At 44.2% G+C, this 21,174-nt stretch overlaps 2 protein-coding genes across 2 annotated transcripts; one reads left to right on the top strand and one right to left on the bottom strand.

The window, feature by feature from the left end:
- Nucleotides 1–6,349, bottom strand: LOC110537088 (translation initiation factor eIF-2B subunit alpha). The gene is made up of 9 exons (XM_021622853.1): nucleotides 6,018–6,349; nucleotides 5,767–5,868; nucleotides 5,420–5,556; nucleotides 5,027–5,143; nucleotides 4,773–4,885; nucleotides 4,601–4,669; nucleotides 4,433–4,508; nucleotides 4,207–4,332; nucleotides 1–200 (listed from the first exon to the last, which is right to left on the bottom strand). Exons 1-9 carry the CDS (start codon nucleotides 6,046–6,048, stop codon nucleotides 45–47), a joined length of 927 nt encoding a protein of 308 aa, XP_021478528.1. The 5' UTR covers nucleotides 6,049–6,349; the 3' UTR covers nucleotides 1–44.
- Nucleotides 6,350–13,395: 7,046 nt separating this feature from the next.
- On the top strand, nucleotides 13,396–19,598 carry LOC110537086 (B-cell CLL/lymphoma 7 protein family member A-like). Its single transcript, XM_021622851.2, has 6 exons — nucleotides 13,396–13,695; nucleotides 15,060–15,144; nucleotides 15,570–15,654; nucleotides 15,906–16,049; nucleotides 18,531–18,622; nucleotides 18,837–19,598. The coding sequence occupies exons 1-6, from the start codon at nucleotides 13,604–13,606 to the stop codon at nucleotides 18,909–18,911; spliced, it is 573 nt and encodes a 190-aa protein (XP_021478526.1). The 5' UTR covers nucleotides 13,396–13,603; the 3' UTR covers nucleotides 18,912–19,598.
- Nucleotides 19,599–21,174: the final 1,576 nt, after the last annotated feature.

Here is a 21,174-nt window from a genome sequence, read left to right as displayed (position 1 = left end):
TCCCTTTTGAGTTTTTTATTGAGGTGTTTTGTTTTAAGGCACTGTTATAAATAAAGTTTGATAAGTTCATCGCTGACGGCAGAGGGGGTGAGGACACCCAGGTCTGTGAAGAGGAGCGTGATGAGGGAGGGAGGGGTGTAGTCGATCATGGGGTGTTCATCTGACAGGTCAGACACAGTCCTCAGGGTGTCGGCTTTGTACTGCACAGAGAGGAGAGATATGGGTTAAACAGTACTGAAGAGGACTAGAGAGAAAATGTACTGCACAGAGAGGAGAGATATGGGTTAAACAGTACTGAAGAGGACTAGAGAGAAAATGTACTGCACAGAGAGGAGAGATATGGGTTAAACAGTACTGAAGAGGACTAGAGAGAAAATGTACTGCACAGAGAGGAGAGATATGGGTTAAACAGTACTGAAGAGGACTAGATGGAGCCAAATCGGCATAATTGTCATCATAAGTTACACACGAATGTCAATGGAAGATGTGCACATAATTTTTAATTGCATGTGTGTATCTCCAATCAGCCCATGGCACAACATACAGTGAGTGCCTTCAGAACGTATTCATTCCCCTTCACCTACTCCACATTTTTTTGTTAGCCTAAATTCAAAATGGATTAAATTAATAATAATCCCTCACCAATCTACACACATAGAAATGTTTGCAAATGTATTGAATTTATATAAGTATTCATGCCCCTGATTACCACTGTGAGTCTATCTGGCTAATTCTAAGCATTCCACACCTGCATTGTGCAACATTAGCCCATTATTTTCAAAATTCTTCATGCTCTGTCAAATTGGTTGTTGATCATTGCTAGACAACCATTTTCAGGTCTTGCCATTGATTCTCAAGTAGATTTAAGTCCAAACTAACTCAGCCACTCAGGAACATTCACTGTCTCTTTGGTAAGCAACTCCAGTCTAGATTTAGCCTTGTTTTTTTTAGGTTATTGTCATTTGGTGAATTAATCTCCCTGTATCTGGTAGAAAGCAGACAACCAGGTTTTCCTCTAGGATTTTGCGTGTGCTTAGCTCCATTCGGTAAATGTTTTTGCCTGAAAAACTGATTACAAGCATACACAGAACTACTTAACGATTACAAGCATACACAGAACATGATGCACCACTATACTTAAAAATATAGAGAATGGTACTCAGTAATGTGTTGTATTGGATTTGCCCCAAACAAACCATTTTATATTCAGGACAAAAAGTTAATTGCTTTGCCACATGTTTTGCAGTATTACTTTAGTGCCTTGTTGCAAATAGGATGCATGTTTTGGAATTTATTCTGTTAAGGCTTCCTTCTTTTCACTCCGTTAAAAAGCCATTAAAAACTCTTAACTGTTCTAAAATCACCATTGGCTTCATGGTGTAATCCCTGAGCGGTTTCCTTCCTCTCTGGCAACTGAGTTAAGAAGGATGCCTGTATATTTGTAGTGACTGGGTGTATTGATACACCATGCTCAATGGGATATTCAATGTCTTTTTGTTTTTTTTTACACATATACAGTGGCAAAAAAAAGAATGTGAACCCTTTGGAATTACCTGGATTTTTGCATAAATCTGAGTCTTCATCTATGTCACAACGATAGACAAAGTGTGCTTAAACTAATAACACAAATTATTATATTTTTCTTGTCTGTATTGAATACATAATTTAAACATTCACAGTGTAGGTTGGAAAAAGTATGTGAACCCCTAGGCTAATGACTTCTCCCAAAGCTAATGGGAGTCAGGAGTCAGCTAACCTGGAGTCCAATCAATAAGATGAGATTGGAGATGTTGGTTAGAGATGCCTTGCCCTATAAAAAACACACAAAAAAATTGAGTTTGCTATTCACAAGCATTACCTGATGTGAACCATGCCTCGAAAAAAAGATATCTCAGAAGACCTAAGAATTGTTGCCTTGCTGGAAAGGGTTTACAAAAGTATTTCTAAAAGCACTGACGTTCATCAGAGAAAGCACTGTTGCTACTCTTCCTAGGAGTGGCCGTCCTGCAAAGATTTGTTATTTGTTTTATTTAACCAGGTAGGCTAGTTGAGAACAAGTTCTCATTTACAACTGCGACCTGGCCAAGATAAAGCAAAGCAGTGTGACACAGACAACACTATTGTTTACTCCATGTGTAACTCAAACAAGCCAATAACACAAACAAGTCAATGACACAGTAGAAAAAATAAAGTCTATATACAGTGTGTGCAAAAGGCATGAGGAGGTAGGTAATAAATAGGCCATAGGAGCGAATAATTACAATTTAGCAGATTAACACTGGAGTGATAAATGAGCAGATTATGATGTGCAAGTAGATATACTGGTGTGCAAAAGAGCAGAAAAGTAAATAAAATAAAAACAGTATGGGGATGAGGTAGGTAGATTGGGTGGGCTATTTACAGATGGACTATGTACAGGTGCCAGATAGTTGATGTTTAAAGTTGGTGAGGGAAATAAAAGTCTCCAACTTCAGCGATTTTTGCAATTCATTCCAGTCACTGGCAGCAGAGAACTGGAAGGAAAGGCGGCCAAAAGAGGTGTTGGCTTTGGGGATGATCAGTGAGATATACCAGCTGGAACGTGTGCTACGGGTGGGTGTTGTTATCGTGACCAGTGAACTGAGATAAGGCGGAGCTTTATCTAGCATAGACTTGTATATGACCTGGAGCCAGTGGGTCTGACGACGAATATGTAGCGAGGGCCAAAGATGACTGCAAGAGCACAGCGTGGAATGCTCAATGAGGTTAAGAAGGATTCTAGAATGTCAGCTAAAGACTTACAGAAATCTCTGGAACATGCTAACATCTCTTGACGAGTTCACGATATGTAAAACACTGAACAAGAATGGTGTTCATGGGAGGACACCACGGAAGAAGCCACTGCTGTCTAAAAAAAAAACATTTCTGCACGTCTGAAGTTTGCAAAAGTGCACCTGGATGTTCCACAGTGCTACTGGCAAAATATTCTGTGGACAGATGAAACAACAGTTGAGTCATTTGGAAGGAACACTATGTGTGGAGAAAAAAAGGCACAGCACACCAACATCAAAACCTCATACCAACTGTAAAGTATGGTGGAGGGAGCATCATGGTTCAGGGCTGCTTTGCTGCCTCAGGGCCTGGACAGCTTGCTATCAGACGGAAAAATTAATTCCCAAGTTTATCAAGACATTTTTGCAGGAGAATGTTAGGCTTTCTGTTGGAGCTCAACAGAAGTTGGGTGATGCAACAGGACAACGACCCAAAACACAGAAGTAAATCAACAGCAGAATGGCTTCAACAGAAGAAAATACGCCTTCTGGAGTGGCCCAGTCAGAATCCTGACCTCAACCCGACTGAGATGCTGAGGCATGACCTCAAGAGAGCAGTTCACACCAGATGTCCCAAGAATATTGCTGAACTGAAAAGTTTTTTTTTAAAGAGGAATGGTCCAAAATTCCTCCTGACCGTTGTGCAGGTCTGATCCACAACTACAGAAAACGTTTAGTTAATGTTATTGTTGCCAAAGGAGGGTGAACCAGTTATTAAATCCAAGGGTTCACATACTTTCCCTACCCTGCACTGTAAATGTTTACACAGTGTGTTCAATAAAGACATGAAAATGTATAATTGTTTGTGTGTTATTAGTTTAAGCAGACTGTTTGTCTCCTTAAATTTTATGACCAATTCATGCACAAATCCAGGTATTTCCAAAGGGTTCACATACTTTTTTCTTGCCACTGTACCAATAGGTACCGTTCTTCGCAAGGCATTGGAAAATCTCACTGGTCATGTGGTTGAATCTGGGTCTGAAATTCACTGCTCGACTGAGGGACATTACAGATAATTGTACGTGTGAAGTACAGAGATGAGGTAGCCATCAAAAATAATTGTATTATATTGCACACAGTGAGTACATGCAACTTACTATGTGACTTGTTAAGCACATTTTTACTCCTGAACTTATTTAGGCTTGCCATAACAAATGGGTTGAATCCTTTGACTCAAGACATTTCCGCTTTTAATTTTTAATCAATTTGTAAAAAATGTGACAACATAATTCAATTTTGACACTATGGGGTATTGTGTGTAGGCCAGTGACAAAAAACAAATAATCCAATTCAAATTCAGGCTGTAACAACAAAATATGGAAAAAGTCAAGGGGTGTGAATACTTTCTGAAGGCCCTGTATATATTGCTGGCAGGCCCTGAATGGTTAACTCTCACCTTAAATCTGTCTGGGACGTCCTGCTGGTTAAGAGGGTAGAGACGGACAAACTTGAAGCTCTCCGCTACCACGTAGAAGGGCTTGTTGTGGGCTTTGGAACACACTGCCATCTGATAGGTTCCAATCTGTACAGACATATCAACCAACGCCGTCACTTGCACACTGCTACATACTACAATACATGTTTGACTTTATTATTATGAGTTCATTGTTCCCAGAACACACCTTGTTGATGATGCCTCCACTCTCAACGACTCCTTCTGCTCCTACAATAACCAGGTCCACCTTCTCCAGGACATAACTGTAGGTGGAAAGATATAGAAAGGGATATGTATCTTTAACCTTTATTAAGAAAGGTAAGCCATGGTAGTGTTTGGTACAGTCAGTATTTACCCCACAGCAGCATCCAGGACCACTGTCACAGGAACATTGAGTCTCCTCAGCGCATCAGCCATCTGTTTCCTGGAGAGGACAGACAACATGTCACACAAACTGTGTGTGTGTGTGTCTTACATGTTCAGTTCCCCCATCAACTTGTTTGCTTTGGAAATGTGTGTTGTCTCACCCGGCTGTATCTGGCTGGGACTCTGTGACGTAGACTGTGAAGCGTTTCTTCTCGGCTGCAGCTTTCTCCAGCACCCTCAATACTACTCTGGAGGAGGAATGGGTCAGGATTTTCTAAGGGAGAATAAAATAGATTTGTTCTTCAAAAATACATCTTTCTTATAACATTCTTGGAACTTTATATTTTGGGGAATTTTTGGTCAGGTTTGCCAAACTGAATTTGACCTAAAATGTCTGCCGCCATGACTCACTCACCGCCCCGTCTTTGATGAAGGTGTGGCAGAGTTTGGCCACCTTGGTTCTGGAGAGGGAGATCTTCTCCAGGAACAGCTCTCCTCTCTCCTCCATCACCTTCTTACAGCGCGACAGGTCCTGAGACAAACATGGAGGGGGAGGTGAGGCCGTCAGAGAACTCTGACCTCTTCTGTGGTGAGGTGTACAGGGGCATGCATAGACATTTTTTCTGTTCATAAAATAAACGAGTGCCAATAAGCTGTATAATAAGTTTATTTGTGGTGTATTTCTAATAGAATGACAAAATTAGAAGGGATAGAATGGAGAGTATTTAAACTTGGTTTATATTTCATGGCAAAAATAAAAAAAATGTACGTGTATGTGCAGTAGTCTATGGCTGTGTATGGCCCTAACCTGGTGCTCCAGTGATGTGAGGCTGATGAAGCGAAGGAACAGCTCCCCTCCAGAGGACACGGCTACAGAGGAGTCCACCTCCGTCAGACAGTCTGTGGCCCACTTCAGGCTCTCCCTCAGACCCAGGATTGTCTCACCTGAGCAGGGGAGCAGGGAACAGAGTAACATGGAGGGGCCGATTGTATCCAGAGATCGAATTACGGGGATCATGCGAGCTTCCATAACAATTCAGGGAAACAGTCATAAAAGTATGAAATACCAAACTTGTATGACAAAACACACTATTTTGCTTGGTATGATTTTGACATTAGTATGACTAATAGGCAGAAAGAAGAGAGTGGTCAGACCTTTGTCTCGTCTGAGGAACTCCAGCAGGGTGCGGATGGCTGCTACAGCAGAGGCCATGTCAGGGTCTGTCCTCATCTGGGTCCTGAAGTACTCCACCAACTCTGACAAGAGTGAGGGAGAGCAGTCTTGGGTCACACTAATGACTAGCCTACTCAGTAGTACTCTACCAATGAAGACAACAGCCATGTTTGTCTGTTCAGTTGGTTCAATTATCTCACACAAACACACACACACACACACACACACCTACCTTCTTCGTTCATTTTCGAGGGCTGTTGCATCTGAAATCTAACTATCGGTAGCTAGCTAGCTATATTCTCGAAGTTTAGTCAAAGATTAGTCAGTGGCAGCAACTGGAAGTAGCTACGAGGCCGAAAGTTGGTTTCTTATTTCTTCGCAGGATGTCAAAAAATGCAGTCTAACGTTAAAAACACATGTATCAGAAATAGAGGTCAGTTAAACCAGAGTAAACCCATGCGAAATCCTTTTTTCTAGACGTATTTCTGACAATTTCAGTCATCTGTCATCATGTCGCAATCTGATGACGTAAACTATTTGAAGGCTTCTTCTTCTCCTTCTTCGATTAGGTTTAACGGCAGTTGGCATCCAACACACGTTGCATTACCGGCACCTACTAGACTGGAGTTTAACTTATAGGTTGCTTAAAAAAATAAATATAATAATAATAAATGATCAACAAATACCTTACAATCTAACCCTACACTCACTAAAAACCAACCACCCTACTATTTAAATATATTTACTCCTACTTCAGGCCAACAGCCTGAAAGGATGGGACACCACCACTTAACACACCCTGTAACTCTTCTGATGTCAAGTCTCGCACCCCCAAACACCTCTCTGCAGCTACCACCACAACCTCAATTATCTGTGACTTACGTTCCATCCCTGCAGTACAATTGATAACCATTGTATAAATGCTAAAAATCCAATCTTGCTGAAACATTTATCACTTGTTGTCCTATCCCTCTGTACTGGTACAGTTCTACTACTCACACCACTCCTCTCAGGACCCCTCCCCCTTTACTTTCTTCACTGCCTCAGCATACAACAATTTCTGCTACAACAGCCTCTACTCTTCTGGAAAGGCTCTCCACTAGATGGAACATTGCTGCGGGGACTTGCTTCCATTCAGCCACAAGAGCATTAGTGAGGGTGGGGACTGATGATGGCCGTTTAGGCCTGGCTCGCAGTCGGTGTTACAATTCATCCCAAAGGTGTTCGATGGGGTTGAGGTCAGGGCTCTGTTCAGGCCAGTCAAGTTCTTCCACACTGATCTCGACAAACCATTTCTGTATGGACTTCGCTTTGTGCATGGGGGCATAGTCATGCTGAAACAGGAAAGGGCCTTCCCCAAACTGTTGCCACAAAGTTGAAAGCACAGAATTGTCTAGAATGTCATTGTATGCTGTAGCGTTAAGAATTCCTTTCACTGGAACAAAAAACAGCCCCAAACCATTATTCCTCCTCCCACCAACCTTTACAGTTGGCACTATGCATTGGGGCACGTAGAGTTCTTCTGACATCCTCCAAACCGGGGCGGCAGCGTAGCCTAGTGGTTAGAGTGTTGGACTCCATGAACGCCCTCCAACAAATTCTTATTTTCAATGACGGCCTAGGAACAGTGGGTTAACTGCCTTCTTCAGGGGCAGAACGACAGATTTGTACCTTGTCAGCAAGTTCAAATCCCCGAGCTGACAAGGTACAAATCTGTCGTTCCACTCCTGAACAAGGCAGTTAACCCACTGTTCCTAGGCCGTCATTGAAAATAAGAATATGTTCTTAACTGACTTGCCTAGTTAAATAAAGGTAAAATTAAAATAAAAAAAACAAGATTCGAAGTGTGATTCATCACGCCAGAGAATGCGTTTTCACCGCTCCAGAGTCCAATGGCGCTGAGCTTTACACCACTCCAGCCGACGCTTGACATTGCGCATGGTGATCTTAGGCTTTTGTGCGGCTGCTCGGCTATGGAAACCCATTTCATGAAGCTAGCGAATGGTTCTTGAGCTGACTTTGCTTCCAGAGGCAGTTTGGATTTCGGTAGTGATTGTTGCAACCGAGGACAGACGATTTTTACACGTTACGCGCTTCCACACTCAGCCGTCCCATTCTGTGAGCTGGTGTGGTCTACAACCTTGTGGCTGAGCCATTGTTGCTCCTAGATGCCTTGGCTAGGAACGTTAAGGTTTATGTCTCTTCCTGTACGGTGTGCGCCCAGAGTAAGGCTGATCTTCCCCGTCTCAGGGGAACACTACGGTTTTGGTGGTTGTGGATCGGTTTTCTAAGTCCTGCCATTGCCCGGTCTCCCTACAGCCCTACAGACTGCAGAGGCGTTATTTACCCATCGTCTCTGATCGGGGTCCCCAGTTCACGTCCCGGGTATGGAGGGCACTCATGGAGCGCCTGGGGGTCTCGGTCAGCCTGACCTCTGGTTATCACCCCGAGAGTAATGGGCAGGTGGAGAGAGTGAACCAGGAGGTGGGTAGGTTTCTGCGGTCGTATTGCCAGGACCGGCCCAGGGAGTGCTCTAGGTACATCCCATGGGTGGAGTTGGCCCAAAACTCACTCCGTCACTCCTCAACGAACCTATCACCGTTTCAGTGTGTGTTGGGCTACCAGCCAGTCCTGGCACCTTGGCATCCGAGTCAGACCAAGTCTCCTGCGGTGGAGAAGTGGGTGCAGCGCTCCAAGGAGACCTGGAGGGTCGTCCAGGAATCCCTCAAACAAGCCAGTGGACGGCAGAACAGAGGCCCCCATGTTTGTACCGGGGGACAGGGTCTGGCTCTCGACCCGAAACCTACCCCCCCGCTTGCCCTGCCGGAAGCTGGGGCCGCAGTGTGTGGGGCCCTTCAAAGTCCTGAGGAGGATAAACAAGGTGTGTTATAGATGACAACTCCCTTCCTATTATCGCATTAACCCCTCGTTTCATGTGTCTCTCCTCAGGCCGGTGGTAGCTGGTCCCCTGCAGGACGGTGAGGTTCCGGAGGTCCCTCCGCCCTGTCTGGACATCGAGAAGTCCCCGGCGTACATGATACGGGCCATTCTGGACTCGAGACGCTGGGTGAGGGGCCTGCAGTACCTTGTGGACTGGGAGGGGTACGGTCCGGAGGAGAGGTGCTGGGTACCGGTGGGGGACATCTTGGACCCGTCACTGTTGAGGGAGTTCCATCGCCTCCATCCGGATCGCCCTGCGCCTCGCCCTGCGCCTCGCCCTCGAGGCCGGTGTCGGCGCGCGTCAGGGGGGGGGGGGGGTTTGGGGGGGGGTAGCGCCGGCGGTTGTTGTCACTGTCGCTCGGCGGTTGTCGTCACCGGCCTACTAGCTGCCACTGATCCCTTTTCCCCGTTTTCTGTTTATTAGTTGCACCTGTGTTTAGTTTAGGCTAATTGGTTGGGCTTTATTTACCAGCCGGCCCACCTGCTGGTTGTGCGGGATTATTTCAGTGTACGTGTGTACACGGCTGTAGGTCACGGTTGTCTGTGTGTTTGTATTTTGCTGGACTGTTTAAGTTCCCTGTGTTTGAGGCATTTGTTTGGGTTGGCGTCGTTTTACCGTTGTGGTGCATTAAAAGTAGCGCTACCCTGAACTCTCTGCTTCCTGCGCCTGACTTCTTCCTCCACTACACCCCGGGCGTTACAGAGACCTACTTGGTGTTCTATTGCTGAGGCAGGCTCTCGAAACGAACCACACAAACTTTATACTATAAGTAAGAACTTTGTTTACCTTTTCTTAGGTAAACCTATTACACCTGTTTGTGTAATTTGTCCAAAAAGACCCATCTGCAACCACAGAGTTTTCCACTGTTCATTGGTCCCTTGTAGCCACTCCTGGCAAGCTCACCATTTATGTCGTAGAAATATTGGTCCAAAAATATTTCTCAGATACCGGAACTTGTGAATTCAAATAGACTTTATTACAAAGTATCAAGCCGAGCTGGTCCATGGAGCAACCAACTTCCCCAGTCTCAGCACACTCATTTTATACATTTTCATCCTTCCATCACATACAATGGAGGCAAAAAAGTATTTAATCAGCCACCAATTGTGCAAGTTCTCCCACTTACAAAGATGAGAGAGGCCTGTAATTTTCATCATAGGTACACTTCAACTATGACAGACAAAATTAGAAAGAAAATCCAGAAAATCACATTGTAGAATTTTCTATGAATTTATTTGCAAATTATGGTGGAAAATAAGTATTTGGTCACCTACAAACAAGCAAGATTTCTGGCTCTCACAGACCTGTAACTTCTTCTTTAAGAGGCTCCTCTGTCCTCCACTCGTTACCTGTATTAATGGCACCTGTTTAAACTTGTTATCAGTATAAAAGACTCTTGTCCACAACCTCAAACAGTCACACTCCAAACTCCACTATGGCCAAGACCAAAGAGCTGTCAAAGGACACCAGAAACAAAATTGTAGACCTGCACCAGGCTGGGAAGACTGAATCTGCAATAGGTAAGCAGCTTGGTTTGAAGAAATCAACTGTGGGAGCAATTATTAGGAAATGGAAGACATACAAAAGACCACGGATAATCTCCCTCGATCTGGGGCTCCACGCAAGATCTCACACTGTGGGATTAAAATGATCACAAGAACGGTGAGCAAAAATCCCAGAACCACACGGGGGGACCTAGTGAATGACCTGCAGAGAGCTGGGACCAAAGTAACAAAGCCTACCATCAGTAACACACTACTCAAATCCTGCAGTGCCAGACGTGTCCCCCTGCTTAAGCCAGTACATGTCCAGGCCCGTCTGAAGTTTGCTAGAGAGCATTTGGATGATCTGGCCACTCTACCGTAAAGCCCAGCTCTACGGCTTAAAGTGGTCCTATGGACAGATACTCCAATCTCCGCTGTGGGGCTTTGTAGCTCCTTCAGGGTTATCTTTGGTCTCTTTGTTGCCTCTCTGATTAATGCCCTCCTTGCCTGGTCTGTGAGTTTTGGTGGGCGGCCCTCTCTTGGCAGGTTTGTTGTGGTGTCATTTTCCATTTCTAATAATGGATTTAATAGTGCTCCGTGGGATGTTCAAAGTTTAAAATATTTTTTATAATCCAACCCTGATCTGTACTTCTCCACAACTTTGTCCCTGACCTGTTTGGAGAGCTCCTTGGTCTTCATGATGCAGCTTGCTTGGTGGTGCCCTTTGCTTAGTGGTGTTGCAGACTCTGGGGCCTTTCAGAACAGGTGTATATATACTGAGATCATGTGACAGCTCATGTGACACTTAGATTGCACACAGGTGGACTTTAATTAATTATGTGACTTCTGAAGGTAATTGGTTGCACCAGATCTTATTTAGGGGCTTCATAGCAAAGGGGGTGAATACATATACACGCACAACTTTACCAGATTTTTGTTTAGAATTTGGGGATTTTTTTTCATTTCACTTCACCAATTTGGACTATTTTGTGTATGTCCATTACATGAAATCCGAATAAAAATCAATTTAAATTACAGGTTGTAATGCAACAAAATAGGAAAAACGCCAAGGGGGTGAATACTTTTGCAAGGCACTGTATGTAATGTTACGTACAAAAATAAAAACAAGGACCACAATGGAAATAAGTCTGACTTTATTCTGCCATCCCGGTCACATTTTTAAAAATGTATGCACTCTGTATACAGTGCATTTGGAAAGTATTCAGACCCCTTCAGTTTTTCCACATTTTGTTACTGTCACGCCCTGACCATAAGAGCCCTTGTTTCTCTATGGTGTAGTAGGTCAGGGCGTGACTAGGGGGTATGCTAGTTTATATTTTCTATGTTGGTGTTTTGTGTGATTCCCAATTAGAGGCAGCTGGTAATCGTTGTCTCTAATTGGAGATCATATTTAAGTAGCTATTTTTCCCACCTGTGTTTGTGGGATATTGTTTTGTGTTTCTGCACCACGTAGCCACGTTTAGTTGTTCGTTTATTGATTTATTGTTTTTTCTTTAAGTTTCACTTTCCAATAAATATGTGGAACTCAACATCCGCTGCGCCTTGGTCCCGTTCTTACGACAACCGTGACAGTTAGTTAAAGCCTTAATCTAAAATTGATTAAATAGATTTTTCCATCATCAATCTACACACATTGTTTTTCTAATTTATTAAAAATAAACTGAAATATCACATTTACATGAGCATTCAGACCCTTTACTCAGTACTTTGTTGAAGCACCTTTGGCAATGATTACAGCCTCAAGTCTTCTTTGGTATGACGCTACAAGCTTGGCACACCTGTATTTGGGGAGTTTCTCTCATTCTTCTCTGCAGATCCTCTCAAGCTCTGTCAGGTTGGATGGGGAGCGTCACTGCACAGCTATTTTCAGGTCTTTCCAGAGATGTTCAATCGAGTTCAAGTCTGGGCTTTGGCTAGGCCATTCGAGGACATTTCGAGACTTGTCCCGAAGCCACTCCTGCATCGTCTTGGCTGTGTGCTTAGGGTCGTTGTCCTGTTGGAAGGTGAACCGTTAGCCCAGTCTGTGGTTGTGAGCGCTCTGGAGCGCTCCAAGTGGGCTGTCATGTGCCTTTTACTGAGGAGTGGCATTCGGCTGGCCACTCTACCATAAAGGCCTGATTGGTGGAGTGTTGCAGAGATGGTTGTCTTTCTGGAAGGTTCTCCCATCTCCACAGAGGAACTCTGGAGCTCTATCAGAGTGACCATTGGGTTCTTGGTCACTTCCCTGACCTATGCCCTTCTCCCCTGATTGCTAAGTTTGGCCGGGAGGCCAGCTCTAGCAAGAGTCTTGGTGGTTCCAAACTTCTTCCATTTAAGAATGTTGGAGACCACTGTTTTCTTGGACCTTTAATGCTACAGAAAGTTTTGGGTACCCTTCTCCGGATCTGTGCCTCGACACAATCCTATCTTGGAGCTCTACAGACAATTCCTTCAACCCCATGGCTTGGTTTTTGCTCTGACATGCACTGTCAACTGTAGGGCCTTATATAGACAGGTGTGTGTGCCTTTCCAAATCATGTCCAATCAATTGAATTTACCACAGGTGGACGACAATTAAGTTGTAGAAACATCTCAAGGATGATCAATGGAAACAGGATGCACCTGAGCTCAATTTTAATTCTCATAGCAAAGGGTCTTAATACTTATGTAACTAAGGTTATTTAAAAAAATAATAATACTTCCACAAATTTCAAGAAACCTGTTCTTGCTGTCATTATGGGGTATCTGTGTAGATTGATACATTGTTTTATCCATTTTAGAATAAGGCTGTAATGTAACAATGTATGGGAATAGTCAAGGGGTTTGAATACTTTTCCGAATGCACTGTATAATCATTTAAAAAAACTTTAGCTAGCGTTTGCTACAGCCTATATCAATGAGCGTTAGCATTCTAGCGTACAACTACTGCATCCAAAATAGTTATTTATTAAAGACCACAAACAAATCTAATCTTAGCAACTGTTCAAGCTAGAATCAAAACATAATTGTAAGCATAAGAGAAACCCAACATTTTATTTTGTTTAGAAGTAGCCTAATATAAACGTAAATGTAGGCTGTTTAATGGGCGTAATAATATAAATTGTCACTTTTGCCACGAGTACTATCGTGCAAAAAAATAATTACCCTTTGTTTTACCTATAATATTATTTCAGACTCTTCAGGCAAGGTTTTCCATAGTTGAGTTTGTGTGGCTTTGTTCTGCTGTCTGTATTACTGTGGGGAAACAAGGCGCATCTCTGCAGCGGGCCCTACTCGCTCCTCTCCACTTGGCGCAAGCGCGCTGGCTCCTCTGTGCGCTCTGTACGGTGTGTTTGCATTGTGTCAGAACTGCCGGCGAGCTTTAAAATATTTCCAAGCCTTCCAACCGCGGCAATGTCGGGCAGGTCGGTACGAGCCGAGACTCGAAGCAGGGCGAAAGATGACATCAAGCGGGTTATGGCCGCGATTGAGAAAGTACGGAAATGGTAAGACAGAGGGGAAAAAACACCATTCGTTAACAAACATGAGAAAAAGCCTTGCCTGTTTTGAGAGGGAAATTGAACGAATGAGCATGCGATTGAAATATGGGATTTAGGACAGCATCTCTACTCATGTGCGCAGGGCGCACTCGTGGTGTGCGTGGCTACGTATATCGAGTAGCCTACAAACCGAGATCCCTATTATTCTAGAGAATTTCCCACCAAGGTTTAATGTGGGTTAAACCCAGAAGCCATTTCGTTGCAGTCACATGAAGCCATTCCTTTCTCCTAGCTGCTGTAGTGGGAGAGAGCCGACAGAACACTGACTCGACGCAAATCATTCATTAACACACTTCAGGACTATGACAAGTGCGCTCTAGAGCCGGAGTAGTTTTTAGACCGTCTGGAGTTTTAAATTAAGCGCTTTGGGTCGCCCTTTAGGTCGAACAGAGATTGCGCGGTGGGGTCTGGGAGAGGGAGAGCGTAGGACTACTGGATTGCTGAACAAGCAGTCAGTCTCAGGGTTTTACAAATAGAAATAACACTGGAATTTTTTACATTTTATTTCAAAATTATGTTTATGAACTTTATATCAAGGCAACATTTATTTTCACCAGTGGATTCGTTTTATGAATTAAAAGTGAGATTCTGCACCCATGTCTCCATTAAATAGAGTAATTCTGCAAAATAATTGAAAAGATAGGACATTTTTTAAGGTCATTTGCAAATTACAGTTAGGAAACTTTCGAGATGGAAAGAATGTAAACAAATTCTAATAGCTTACTTCAGTTTGTTTTCATATGGATATGTTTACTTGTACCCCTTGAATCAAAACTATTTAGATTTTCAATTGTAATAGGCCCACATTTGTATTGGATCACGTTTGCTATTGCAAAAATGTAATACTATTTTATTATTATAATGCAAAAAGTCCTATTTTTTTTAACCTTTTATTTAACTAGGCAAGTCAGTTAACAAATTCATATTTACAATGACTGCCTACTCCGGGCCAAACCCGGATGACGCTGGGCCAATTGTGCGCGGCCCTATGGGACTCCCAATCACGGCCGGTTGTGATAGAGCCTGGAATCGAACCGGGGTCTGTAGTGGCGCCTCTAGCACTGAGATGAAGTGCCTTAGACTGCTGCGCTACTCGAGTATAAACCAGGAGTGATAGGAACTATGTTATTCTATAACAAAAGTCTGGGACTGTCTCCTCTCCATATTGTTGTTTATTTCCGACTGAACTTAGTCTGTATTGTGTTTTGTGGGATGCCCTGAGAGAGCTGTTATCACTAAAGGAACATTGAATGCGAATCGAATTGAACCATTTAAATAATTGTGTGTGTGCGTGCGTCTCTCTCTACCAGGGAGAAGAAATGGGTGACAGTTGGAGACACATCCCTGAGGATCTTCAAGTGGGTTCCAGTGACTGAGCCCAAAACAGCAGATGAAGTACATAATACACAGCCCACCACACCACAGCCCACCACACACACCACCAAACCACAGCCCACCACACACACCACCATACCACACCACAGCCCACCACAGCCCACCACACCACAGCCCACCACACACACCACCACACCACAGCCCACCACACACACCACCAAACCACAGCCCACCACAGCCCACCACACCACAGCCCACCACACACACCACCAAACCACAGCCCATCACACACACCACCATACCACACCACAGCCCACACACACACACCACCACACCACAGCCCACCACACACACCACCACACCACAGCCCGTGTGTCTAGTTCAGTGTCTAGTTCTTTTATAGAATTCTCTCAGCATCTCAAACTCATGTCACGTCATTGTGTTGTATGTAAACAGTATTTCTGCCCCTGTCTGTTGTCTTGCAGAAGAAGAAGGGGAAGGATGAGAAGTATGGGTCAGAATTGACCACACCAGAGAACAGCTCTTCTCCTGGGATGATGGACATGAATGGTGGGTAAAGCTCAATTCAGAGTCCATAGCTGCGAAACTCTGACAAACGGTCCATTATTACATATTGGCTGTTATCTAGTGGCCGCCATATCTCAAAGTAAATAACACGGCTCCGCAGCTTTGAACTCTGTAGGACGCTTAACGTGCAGTGTGTGGGTCAGTGTGTATGCCTTGTGGACCCATGATGGAGTTAAAGGTTAAACAAATGTAAAAACCTTCTGTCTTCTTCCCTCTCCCCTTCTTTTTCTCAGACGACAACAGTAACCAGAGTTCTATCGCTGAATCCTCCCCCGTCAAACAGGAAACCAGCACTAGCCCAGCCCCCGAACCCACCACCGTATCCCATGGCGACAACAGTGAGGCCAAGAGCGACCAGAGCCCTGACTGCAAGAGGGGTGAGACACACTACCACTACCACCAACATGGGGAATCACACTCAAATTCCCAGTCTGAAATCCCCTCCTGTAGTGGCCCATCCATACACTTTTAATAGAACTGGATGCGTGAACCCTGTGGTAGGGTTTAGTGTTTCTTCAATTGCTGTTTGGTTAGCTGGAGAGCTCCAGTCGTTAGGCCTGAAGTTACAGGGCTGTACTCAGAGGCTCATCACACTGGGAGACTGTGGGAGAGAGAGAGAAGGAGAAAGGGTTATCTTTTCTATCCCGCTGAGAGAGAGAGGGAGTGCAGCTGTGACCAGACCCTCGAGGCTTCAACTGCCAACCCTCCATCTGCACCCCTGCTAACAAGAGACCTCTCTCAGCATGGTACAAAATAGAACTCTCTCTCTTTATCCCCTCTTTCACTCTTTTTCTCTTTCTCCTCCTCTCTCTCTCTTTTCGTCTGTCTCTCTCTCTCTCCCCCTCTCCTTTTCTCTCTCTACCCCATCACTCTTTCTCTCTCTCTCTCTCTACGCCCTCTCTTTTTCTCTCTCTCCCCCTCTCTTTTTCTCTCTCTCTCTACCCCCTCTATCTCTCTATAGCCCTCTCTCTCTACCTCTCTCTTTCAAGTATGCCTATATTTATTACTCTCTCCCAGACATGCCTTTTTATCTGAGCACAAGTAATTACTCCATATCATCACACAGGAGCATTAATCTGTTACAGTTGCCCTTGAGTTGTTTACAAGTAGCAAATAAAAGTGTAAACATGAACATCAACAGTAGGTCTTGTTACAGAAATAATGCATGATTTATCTGGGCCTTTGGTAGCGGCCTTTACTGGTTCTAACAGCAGAAACATAAACTTGCTGCCAGCTCTTAGCAAACCTTTGGAAAAAAAATGTGTTTGACCAAATACAATGCTATTTCTCTGTAAACAATTTAACAACAGGCTTTCACCATGCTTATAGAGAAGTGCACTCAATATGCACTGCACTGACACAAATGACTGATGATTGTTTGAAAGAAATTGATAATAATATGTTTGTGGGGCTGTACAGTTAGATGTCAGTGTAGCCTTTGATATTATTGACCATAACCTGTTGTTGAAAAAACGCATGTGTTATGGCTTTTCAACCTCTGCCATATCGAGGATTCAGAGATATCTATCTAATATAACTCAAATAATGGAAGCTTCTATAACGTCAAACATGCAAATTGTGGTGTACCGCAGGGCAGCTCTCTGGGCCCTCTACTCTTTTCTATTTTTACCAATGACCTGCCACTGGCATTGAACAAAGCATGTGTGTCCACGTATGCGGTTGATTAAACCATATACACATCAGCAACCACAGCTAATGAAGTCACTGAAACTCTTAAGAAAGAGTTACAGTCTGTTTTGGAATTGGTGGCCAGTTCTGAATATCTAAAACTAAGAGCATTGTATTTGGTACAAATCATTCCCTACGTTCTAGACCTCAGAATCTGGTAATGAATGGTGTGGCTGTTGAACAAGCTGAGGAGACTAAATTACTTGGCCTTACCTTATATTGTAAACTGTCATGGTCAAAACATATAGATTCAATGGTTGTAAAGATGGTAAGAGGTCTATCTGTAATAAAGAGATGCTCTGCTTTTTTTGACACCACACTCCAAAAAGCAAGTCCTGCAGGCTCTAGTTTTGTCTAATCTTGATTATTGTCCAGTTGTGTGGTTGAGTGCTGCAAGGAAAGACCTAGTTAAGCTGCAGCTGGCCCAGAACAGAGTGGCACGTCTTGCTCTTCATTGTAATCAGAGGGCTGATGTAAATACTATGCATGACAGTCTCTCTTGGCTAAGAGGTGAGGAGAGACTGACTGCATCACTTATTTTTATAAGAAAAATGTATGTGTTGAAAATCCCAAATTGTTTGCATAGTCAACTTACACACAGCTCTGACACACAAACTTACCCCACCAAACATGCCACCAGGGGTCTTTTTACAGCCCCCAAATCCAGAACAAACTCAAAAAAGTGTACAATATCATATAGAGCCATTATTGCATGGAACTCCATTCCATCTCCATATTGCTCAAGTGAACAGCAAACCTATTTGACCGAGAGAGTTTGTGTGTGTATATAATGATATGTAGGCTACATGTGGCTTTTTTTATGTAGTTCAGTTCTTGAGATGTTGTCTATTAATGTTCTCTATTATGTCATGTTTTAATGTTCTTTGTGGACCCCGGGAAGAGTAGCTGCTGCTTTTGGGGATCAGTAGCAACAGCTAATGGGGATCATACCAAAATACCAATACTAATTGATGTTCAAATATACAAATCAAATGTATTTCTAAAGCCCTTACACCAGAAGATGTCACAAAGTGCTATACAGAAACCCAACCTAAAACCCCAAACAGCAAGCAATGCAGATTTACAGACAGTCATTCAACAGTTGAAGATCTGACAGTGACTGGTTTAATAGGTATTTAATATGGTGTGTTATTGTGTGTTTGGTGCAGTGAAGAGCAACCCATCAGAGAGGGACAAGAGAGACAGCAGCCAGACTTCCTCGGGAGAAAAGGACACCTCAGACAGCCGCAAAGCCACTCTGGTACTCAACTCTATATTCTACCATATACCCTGGCCAGTCTGGTACTCTATATTCTACTCTTCCTCCACAAAGAATATGAGTGGCATGAGGGCCTCCTTAAAAATCAAAGCCTCCTTAATCTCTTTTTATCCCATCCACATTTTTAATTGAATAAATGGACAAATTGATTTCCTCAGATATGGTTGTGTTTGTATGTTCGTCTGTTTGTTGGCAGGATCCAGAGGAAGAGGCTCCTCGCAGTAAGAAGAACAAGCAGGAGTCTCCATCTCAGGACTACGAGGAGAAATAGTCACACTGCATCCTTTCTTCTCTCTATCCTCTTCCTCCCCCACGTAGCCCCTAACACTCCTCTGAGCAGAGGGAGAAAGGACTTTACCTCCCTTCACTGAGCCCCTCTTCTCTTCTTCCACACTCACTAATGCCAAGAATAGCTCTGTGATCCAGCCTGTTATCTCCTCCATGACCAGGGGTTGCGCAGTGTGCTCAGCTCAGCCCAGAAGAGAAAAACACTACGGCGTCTCAAAATGGACAAACTGCTATTGACGCTTTTTCTCGTTTTTTTTAAGCAAAGGTCTTTTAAGGGAGTATGCAAGCACACTCGTTCTGTTTGGCTAGCCGAGTTCGGCTAAGCACCAGCCGAACTGAAGCATGCTGACGCCTTAAGGGCATCTTCTAACCCAAGAGCCACGTCAAACCTCCCCCTAACTCACCTCTGGTTGATACAGTGTTTGTTTAGGTCAGTTTCCAGTTGTTACGTTTAGTTTTGGGGTTGTTTTTTTTAGCTCAGGAGGGTCAATGCACTGCTAAGATATAATGTCACACAAACAACACACCGTGGTTTTACTGCTGCTGTACTGGGTGTGGATTTGTGTCTTTTTTTTACAAAATGGCTTGTGAAAGTATTCACCCCCTTGGCATTTTTCCTATTTTGTTGCCTTATAACCTGGAATTAAAATTTATTTTTGGGGGGTTTGTATTAGAGGTTGACCGATTATGATTTTTCAAGGCCAATACCGATTTATTAGAGGTCCAAAAAAAGCCGATACCGATTAATTGGACGATTTACATTTTTTACAATGTATTTATTTATTTATTTGTAATAATGACAACTACAGCAATGCTGAATGAACACTTATTTTAACTTAATATACACTGCTCAAAAAAATAAAGGGAACACTAAAATAACACATCCTAGATCTGAATGAATGAAATATTCTTATTGCATACTTTTTTCTTTACATAGTTGAATGTGCTGACAACAAAATCACACAAAAATTATCAATGGAAATCAAATTTATCAACCCTTGGAGGTCTGGATTTGGAGTCACACTCAAAATTAAAGTGGAAAACCACACTACAGGCTGATCCAACTTTGATGTAATGTCCTTAAAACAAGTCAAAATGAGGCTCAGTAGTGTGTGTGGCCTCCACGTGCCTGTATGACCTCCCTACAACGCCTGGGCATGCTCCTGATGAGGTGGCGGATGGTCTCCTGAGGGATCTCCTCCCAGACCTGGACTAAAGCATCCGCTAACTCCTGGACAGTCTGAGGTGCAACGTGGCGTTGGTGGATGGAGCGAGACATGATGTCCCAGATGTGCTCAATTGGATTCAGGTCTGGGAAACGGGCGGGCCAGTCCATAGCATCAATGCCTTCCTCTTGCAGGAACTGCTGACACACTCCAGCCACATGAGGTCTAGCATTGTCTTGCATTAGGAGGAACCCAGGGCCAACCGCACCAGCATATGGTCTCACAAGGGGTCTGAGGATCTCATCTCGGTACCTAATGGCAGTCAGGCTACCTCTGGCGAGCACATGGAGGGCTGTGCGGCCCCCCAAAGAAATGCCACCCCACACCATGACTGACCCACCGCCAAACCGGTCATGCTGGAGGATGTTGCAGGCAGCAGAACGTTCTCCACGGCGTCGCCAGACTGTCACGTCTGTCACGTGCTCAATGTGAACCTGCTTTCATCTGTGAAGAGCACAGGGCGCCAGTGGCGAATTTGCCAATCTTGGTGTTCTCTGGCAAATGCCAAACGTCCTGCACGGTGTTGGGCTGTAAGCACAACCCCCACCTGTGGACGTCGGGCCCTCATACCACCCTCATGGAGTCTGTTTCTGACCGTTTGAGCAGACACATGCACATTTGTGGCCTGCTGGAGGTCATTTTGCAGGGCACTGGCAGTGCTCCTCCTGCTCCTCCTTGCACAAAGACGGAGGTAGCGGTCCTGCTGCTGGGTTGTTTCCCTCCTACGGCCTCCTCCTCGTCTCCTGATGTACTGGCCTGTCTCCTGGTAGCGCCTCCATGCTCTGGACACTACGCTGACAGACACAGCAAACCATCTTGCCACAGCTTGCATTGATGTGCCATCCTGGATGAGCCGCACTACCTGAGCCACTTGTGTGGGTTGTAGACTCCGTCTCATGCTACCACTAGAGTGAAAGCACCGCCAGCATTCAAAAGTGACCAAAACATCAGCCAGGAAGCATAGGAACTGAGAAGTGGTCTGTGGTTATCACCTACAGAACCACTCCTTTATTGGGGGTG

Source organism: Oncorhynchus mykiss, chromosome 12 (assembly GCF_013265735.2).
Source record: "Oncorhynchus mykiss isolate Arlee chromosome 12, USDA_OmykA_1.1, whole genome shotgun sequence".
Taxonomy (NCBI): domain Eukaryota; kingdom Metazoa; phylum Chordata; class Actinopteri; order Salmoniformes; family Salmonidae; genus Oncorhynchus; species Oncorhynchus mykiss.
The sequence above is the reverse complement of the archived record's forward strand: the minus strand, read 5'-3'. Positions and strand labels throughout refer to the sequence as shown.